Here is a 7772-nt window from a genome sequence, read left to right as displayed (position 1 = left end):
GGGAAAATAATGTGCAAGTATTGCTCTTTAAATGTAATCCTATTAATCTTTAAAAAGAAAAACTCTAAAAATGTCCTGTACAGCATCATGACAGAAGAATGGTGGTCTGTCTGTCAGAATGTGCTGAACAGATTTGCTCTTTGAAGAGGAGTGTCATGTTTGGAGGAAGGTACTTAACCCAAGACATGCAGAATACAACACTGACCAAAAACTGATGGAAAAAATGATTTATTTATAAGGAGGAACTTAAGGTGCACAGATAAGTCTGTGGTTGGAACTGCAACAACAGCTCAGCGTCTGGAGGAGGGAGAACACAGGTGAGCATAGGTTCTGGTTTCAAAATCCATTGTAGGCAGGCAGAGGTGTTCAGCAGACTTACTGTGGTGGGTGTATGTGTTGGCTGGAGGAGGGAGAGGTAGAGAGCTGGGGGAAGCGCAGGAGAGGGAGCAGAGGTGGAGAGAAGCGGGGCGTCCTGGTGGATGGGGCACTGGGTGAGATGAGAGGTGGGTTATGGAGGCTGGTGATAAGGTCCGTGTGTTGAATATCCAAATCCTGGAGTAGAGGTCAGTATCCAATGAGGTCGACAGGAATCCTGAAGAATGGTAAATCCAATATAAGAGCAAAAACACTACGAAATAACATGAATCCTAGGAACACTAGAGGTAACACGAGTGGCTGGTTACTACCAAAACTGAGGCAATCTTCTGGCGTCAAATTGTGTCCTCCATCCACCTTAAATAGGAAAGCACCCCGCTGATTGCTGATCAGGAACGGCTGGGGTGGAGTCACCAGAACCATGAAGAACGTGTCTCCAGAGACAACCCGGGTCCTGGTACCGATCAGGAAGCGGACCTTATCACCCAGAGCTGCCAGGTCATGCTCAAAGCCTTCATGTTCACGCTGCAGAGCCTGAACGCTGGCCAGGTCGTGGCCGTAGTTGTCTGTGTTCAGGGCCTGGTTCTTCTCCTCGATCCACTCTTTGGTCTCATCAGCGTCTCTGAGAAGACATCAGAACTCCGTCTGAGTGTGGGTCCAAACTCTACTGACCCGTAAGCGGCGCATAAGTGTGCGGGGTACCTGTGGAAGCGCTGCACCTCATGGGCGCTGCCCAGCATGTTGCTCCGGTCTTCAGCCAGCTGTTGCAGCGAGCGCCAGCAGTTGTTCAGCTCCTGGAGAGAAACCAAACCCAGTGAGATGAAGGTGGACGCCAGCGGGCTGGACGCCGGACGAGGAAACCTGGAGACGGATCGCTCAGACAGGAAGGGAAGAGCTTCCTCTTACCTTGATGGAATTAAAGTTAGCCGTCGTCTGAACGCCCAACCGTACGGTCTGAGGTCAAAGGTCACAGGAAACACACACCAGTCAGCAGTCATACAGATGCATAAAGATAACTGTAGCCATGGCAACCAGCTGACATGTCCCCACTTTCACCAGCACCTGGTGCCTGCCGGGTCACCTGAATTCCTGTGTGATGTCAGCACGGTCGGCCGTGACTGCGGCCATCAGAGGTGACCTCTGATCAGCTGAATGAACTCACCTTCTAGGGTGACGCCGTCTTACCCCGGGTTTCCACGGGAGCCGTCAGCAGCACGTTACTGCAGCAGCACGTCTTGCTCGCGTAAGCTGCTGCTTGGCCCTTCCCACGAGACGCGAAGCAGCAGGGGAGCAGCTGTCACCGACCGAGCACGAAGTCACACGAGTGACTTCGTCAGTAAACACAACAACAAGCAGGAGAAAACTACAACATGGTTTGTGTTTTATGTTCTGTCCGTTTTATAATCGCCAATACGGACCTGAAAAACAAAGGAGACCGCTAGCTAGGTGATAACTTCTCACGGGGCCGCACAGTTAGTAACCTTTTTTAAAAGTAAAGCAACCGGAAGGCAGTACGTTCTTTATTCTGAAAATCTCGGTAGCTTCTCTCCATTTCCGCGTCCGATTTCCTGTCTTTCCTTCCCCAAAAATGTCGAACTTGACCCGTTTCAGAGGCGTCGCGCGTAGAAAATAGAACCGGCGCGTAAAGGCCGCGACATGCTGCTCCTGAGACGCGGCCGACTCGCGCTGCTGACGGCTCCAGTGGAAAAGGTTCTGTTGACCACAGCGGTTCCTATCAGCAGCTATGACGTGCTGCTGCAGTAACGTGCTGCTGACGGCTCCTGTGGAAAGCCGGGGTTAGAGTCGGCTTCATCCTGTAAACAAACAAATGAGTGGTAACAAAAACACCACGTCTGGTTCTGGTGGAGGCGGAGGACAACACGCACCTTTCCAGGAGCAGAACCCAGATGTTCTTGTTGCTACAAACAGAGACGAGCAGAGTTAAACCAGGAAGTGAGGGACCAGCTGCTGCAGACAGGTGACGCTCACCTGAGCCTGAACCATAGGAGCCTCCTCAGCCATCAGACCTTCTGACTCCAGTTCAGATGCCACCTTGTTGATGTCCCTCAGGCGGGACTCGTTGGCCTTCAGGTCCTGCAGGACAAAAGCACCTGCTGATTATCACCTGAGCTGATCTGACAGCTGCTGCTGGAAGACGGAGAGGAGGAAAAGTCCGACCTTCTGGAAGTCGTCAAACTTCTTCTGCAAGACCTCGACCTGCTCCAGGTCCGACCCGTCTCTCCATCCTCATTCAGCTAAAGACGCGAGTTCAAGTAAAACAACCTAAAGTCACACAAACACAAAGCAGGTGTGGAGAGCTCCCACAGTTTAGTCTTCACTTCCTCACCAGCGAAGTGACCTGGACCCAAAGTGAGCCAGAACCTGCAGACACCTCAGAAACATGTCAGGACCAGACCTGCTCTACCTTCCTCCATTATGGTCTCTCCTTTCTGGGTGACAGCCTTGATGTGAGGTTCATGACCTGTGATCTCAGCCTGCAGAGCCTGGTGCTTCTTCAGCAGGTTCTGGACACCAATCAGGTCCTTCCCTGAGGACACATGTTAGAGTTCAGCATTATGCAGTAGACAGACCAGTTTAACCCAGGGGTTTCTTTCTTCTACAATCTGCTCTTTAACTGTATTATTTCCTGCTATTTCAGCTGTTAACTTTATTTTTTCTCTAAGTGTTTTTCTCCCCAGAAGAAGCTACAACGATGTTCTGCTGAGCTGTGGTGGCCTCATGGAGGGGGCCATCGTCTAGCACACTGCTGCTAACCACTTAATCATTCTCCCTCTCCTGATAATAACATTTTACTTTCTTTGATGTTGGATGTACTACTGCTAGTTTACCCGTTTAATTATAGATTCACTAGGATAAATACAATAAAATTTATCTCTCGCCAAATAGAATATTTACTAAGAAATCACAATGTAACGTGCGTGTGTGTGTGTGTGTGTGTGTGTAAAAGCCATGTGTAGTGTTTATTTATAAAGCATATGTTGTTGGATTTTATCCAGAATCCAGACTTTGAAAATATATAGTTTAATTACAGTTTGATTTATTTGACATCTGTATAATGTTTATTATTTTGTTTTTTCCCCCTTAATACCTAACGTTTGAGTTTAACATGAATATCAGTCATTCATCCCAATACATGAAGTTACACATTTTAAATTTTAATAGGGGAAGACTGCAGGAGGGAGCAGTAAAATACAGGGGGTCCCCTGCAAATACTAACTTTACGAGTCTGATGAAACTTGCTGGTGTTCCCGCTGCTTCTTCGGTAAACAGCGCCAACAAAAACAAAGAAACTTGGGATCTTGTTGGCGTGGCGGTGGGATTTAAGGGAAACGCTGTATGCCCTATAGACTTCTCAACGAGCTGCAGTATTTCTCTGGTCAGATCTGTCTCCGAGTTCCACGAGTGGTCAGCCCGCAGCAGCGAGGCGCCGCATCGGTCAGCCTGCCCGGCCTGACCGCTGGGGATTACCGGATGAAAGAATGGAGCACAGAAGTGTCCCCCCAAGCGGCGCGCCCCGTCATATTTCAACCCATTTTTATCTTAAATGCACTGGGTTTTACCCTATTACCCATCTAAATATGCCCTATTAATTATTTTACCATATTTTACATTTAAATTTCATGGTTAAACAGTACATGCTACATGTTAAACTGATAGTTAGCTAGCTACTTCGGTAAACTCAGCTAGTTTAAAGGCAGCAGTGACATAAAATACGAATATAGATTTTAACTTACCGAAAAAAATGAAGTGGAGACTCCTTGGACGCTCTATTAGTGCAATTAATACCACAGCAAGTCATTTTGTCCAACAATTGCACAAATAATATCCAAAACAGAATTCACAAGCACAGAGACTCAAAATCCCGACACAGTTTCCAGGAGAGACCGAGGCTGTACTGAGGCCTTTCCACGGAGCTAGCTATGTGGTCACGTGGGTCTGAGGCGGCGGTCACGTGTGTCGGATGCTCATTAATTATACAGAATTTTAGGCTTTCAATACACTTAAACAGAAGAGTGAGAAAAAAATTCACCCCCCTCAGAGTTGTCATGAGTATAAACTAGATAATTTAGACAAAAAACCATTTTTTGAACCAGGCTGTAAACATGTTTATTTCTGCTGTGAAAATGGCATTTTTAACATGGGAGTCAATGAGGATTTGCTCGCTTCTGGTACCAGCCCCCAGCGGATGAGGGTGGAACTGCAATTTTTCTTACTTCCGGGTTGGGACCATTTTCTGAGCGGCATTGTGGGGGCTTGGTTACCACTTAGGAAACATGAGCTTGAGGCTTTTCCTTTCCTTGGTTTTGGAGCAGAAGAAGATGGGCCTGGCCATGCCTGTGGCTGAGCGAAGGATACCTGTCCAGGTGATGGTGGTTGCTGGATAGGGTCATATTTTATTGTCGCTATTATGTGTTTTCCTCAGGCTTTTTTACTTCCGGTTGATTTAAAGGCTCAGTGTGTGAATTAGGTGTTGCTGAGGTGGAAAATGATGTTTTTATTGTTTAGACTAGCTTCTTCCCGTTACGTACATATGTAGTTTGTTTATATTGGTGAACAGTAAGCATGGTTTTGGAATGACTTTAAAACCAGAAGTAATTCTGGACCCAGTACAGGGTTGAAGAGGTTAATTATGAGACAATAATGACCTAAGATTTGATTGCATTTGGCAAATGCGAGTACTTATTGGTATTTTCTATTGTCTTGACTGTTTGACAGAACTTTTGGGAGACAGAACTACTCATCAGAAACTGGTTCTTATAATATTCAGATTTAGCTTTTCTGATTGACTGGGTACATTTGTTCCTTAAAGATCTGAAGCATTGCCAGTCACAGATATTGTTGAATGTCTTTCCCTTTTGCCAAGGTTGATGTTTTACACAAATCGGATCTGAATGTTCGGTGTTGATCCAGGGACTGAAACTAAGGCCCTGTCCACACGTAGCCGGAGATCTGCCAAAACGTAGATATTTTTCTACGTTTTGGCCTGTCATCCACACGAAAACAGAGTTTTTTAACACGAAAACTGATCTTTTTAAAAACTCCGGCCAAAGTGAAGATCTGCGTTTTCTCCGTTTTGGGTTTCTGCGTGTGGACAGACAAAACCGGAGTTTTAAGGTCCGCAACATCACTTTCCCTGACAAAAAATGCTGACATCACGTGTGCGACCTGTGTTCACACTAGCCGACAGCATGGATGCACTCAGAGCTGCGCTCGCTTTATCAATTGTCCAAGCACTTTTTGCTTGTTTGTTTTTGCAAGCGGAATTACTGCTCCTTGCGGAAGACCACAGACGAAGGACGAGGTTAAGAACGGCTATTGCCCGGCACCTGGCTTCTCCATGTATTGCCGCCTAAAGGTCTGGAATGTCCTTAACAACGTATTTATCCGGGTACGTGTGGACTGTTTTTTTTTAACGAGGTGGTGTGGATGCAAGTTTTTGGAGGGGCGGATATTTGTTTAAAAAAAAAACCCGGCAACGTGTGGACTAGGCCTAATTTTAACTCCGACTTTTTTTTTAAAGGAGCATGTCTCTAAAATAAAGATAAAGGAGTTTTTAAATTTTAACCAAGCATCCTCAACAATACAGTGGGGCAAAAAAGTATTTAGTCAGCCACCGATTGTGCAAGTTCTCCCACTTAAAATGATGACAGAGGTCAGAAATTTACATCATAGGTACACTTCAACTGTGAGAGACAGAATGTGAAAAAAAATCCAAGAATTCACATGGCAGGATTTTTAACAAATTTATTTGTAAATCAGGGTGGAAAATAAGTATTTGGTCACTTCAAACAAGGAAAATCTCTGGCTCTCACAGACCTGTAACGTCTTCTTTAAGAAGCTTTTCTGTCCTCCAGTCGTTACCTGTATTAATGGCACCTGTTTGAACTCATTATCTGTATAAAAGACACCTGTCCACGGCCTCAAACAGTCAGACTCCAAACTCCACTATGGCCAAGACCAAAGAGCTTCAGAAGGACACCAGGAAAAGAATTGTAGACCTGCACCAGACTGGGAAGAGTGAATCTACAATACGCAAGCAGCTTGGTGTTAAAATTTCAACTGTGGGAGCAATTATCAGAAAATGGAAGACATACAAGACCACTGATAATCTCCCTCGATCTGGGGCTCCACGCAAGATCTCATCCCGTGGGGTCAAAATGATTATGAGAACGGTGAGCAAGAATCCCAGAACCACACGGGGGGACCTGGTGAATGACCTGCAGAGAGCTGGGACCACAGTAACAAAGGTCACCATCAGTAACACACTACAACGGCAGGGAATCAAATCCTGCAGTGCCAGACGTGTTCCGCCAGTGCATGTCCAGGCCCGTCTGAAGTTTGCCAGAGAGCACATGGATGATACAGAAGAGGATTGGGAGAATGTCATGTGGTCAGATGAAACCAAAGTAGAACTTTTTGGTATAAACTCAACTCGTCGTGTTTGGAGGAAAAAGAATACTGAGTTGCATCCCAAGAACACCATACCTACTGTGAAGCAAGGGGGTGGAAACATCATGCTTTGGGGCTGTTTTTCTGCTAAGGGGACAGGACGACTGATCCGTGTTAAGGACAGAATGAATGGGGCCATGTATCGTGAGATTCTGAGCCAAAACCTCCTTCCATCAGTGAGAGCTTTGAAGATGAAACGTGGCTGGGTCTTCCAACACGACAATGACCCCAAACACACCGCCCGGGCAACAAAGGAGTGGCTCCGTAAGAAGCATGTGAAAGTCCTGGAGTGGCCTAGCCAGTCTTCAGACCTCAACCCCATAGAAAATCTGTGGAGGGAGTTGAAAGTCTGTGTTGCTCGGCGACAGCCCCAAAACATCACTGCTCTCGAGAAGATCTGCATGGAGGAATGGGCCAAAATACCAGCTACTGTGTGTGCAAACCTGGTAAAGACCTATAGTAATCATTTGACCTCTGTTATTGCCAACAAAGGTTATGTTACAAAGTATTGAGTTGAATTTTTGTTATTGAACAAATACTTATTTTCCACCCTGATTTACAAATAAATTCTTTAAAAATCCTGCCATGTGAATTCATGGATTTTTTTTCACATTCTGTCTCTCACAGTTGAAATGTACCTATGATGTAAATTACTGACCTCTGTCATCATTTTAAGTGGGAGAACTTGCACAATCGGTGGCTGACTAAATACTTTTTTTGCCCCACTGTAGGAATGAGGCTAATTCTATGCCATTTTTCATCCATCCATTTTCTTCCGCTTATCCATAGTTGGGTCACAGGGGCAACAGCTTAAGTCGAGAGGCCCAGACTTCCCTCTCCCCAGCCACTTGGGCCAGCTCATCCGGGGGAATCCCAAGGCATTCCCTGGCCAGGCATGAAACATGGTCCCTCCACCGTGTCCTGGG

At 46.1% G+C, this 7772-nt stretch overlaps 1 protein-coding gene across 2 annotated transcripts; it reads right to left on the bottom strand.

Annotated features, from left to right (window-relative positions):
* Positions 1-212: 212 nt before the first annotated feature.
* LOC139066174 (spectrin alpha chain, non-erythrocytic 1-like) lies at positions 213-4645 on the bottom strand. 2 transcript variants are annotated; one of them, XM_070548346.1, is made up of 9 exons: positions 4131-4645; positions 2554-2923; positions 2365-2469; positions 2262-2294; positions 1282-1329; positions 1078-1169; positions 687-997; positions 380-592; positions 213-297 (listed from the first exon to the last, which is right to left on the bottom strand). In XM_070548346.1, the coding sequence occupies exons 3-9, from the start codon at positions 2395-2397 to the stop codon at positions 233-235; spliced, it is 795 nt and encodes a 264-aa protein (XP_070404447.1). In that variant the 5' UTR covers positions 2398-2469; positions 2554-2923; positions 4131-4645; the 3' UTR covers positions 213-232. The 2 variants fall into 2 exon arrangements, with proteins under 2 accessions (XP_070404447.1, XP_070404448.1); XM_070548347.1 differs by lacking the exon at positions 213-297 and having other exon boundaries at positions 386-592; positions 733-997.
* Between the last annotated feature and the right edge of the window lie 3127 nt (positions 4646-7772).

Source organism: Nothobranchius furzeri, chromosome 2, assembly GCF_043380555.1.
Source record: "Nothobranchius furzeri strain GRZ-AD chromosome 2, NfurGRZ-RIMD1, whole genome shotgun sequence".
In the NCBI taxonomy this organism is placed as follows: domain Eukaryota; kingdom Metazoa; phylum Chordata; class Actinopteri; order Cyprinodontiformes; family Nothobranchiidae; genus Nothobranchius; species Nothobranchius furzeri.
Note: the sequence above shows the minus strand (reverse complement) of the source record. Positions and strands in the feature narration are given on the sequence as shown.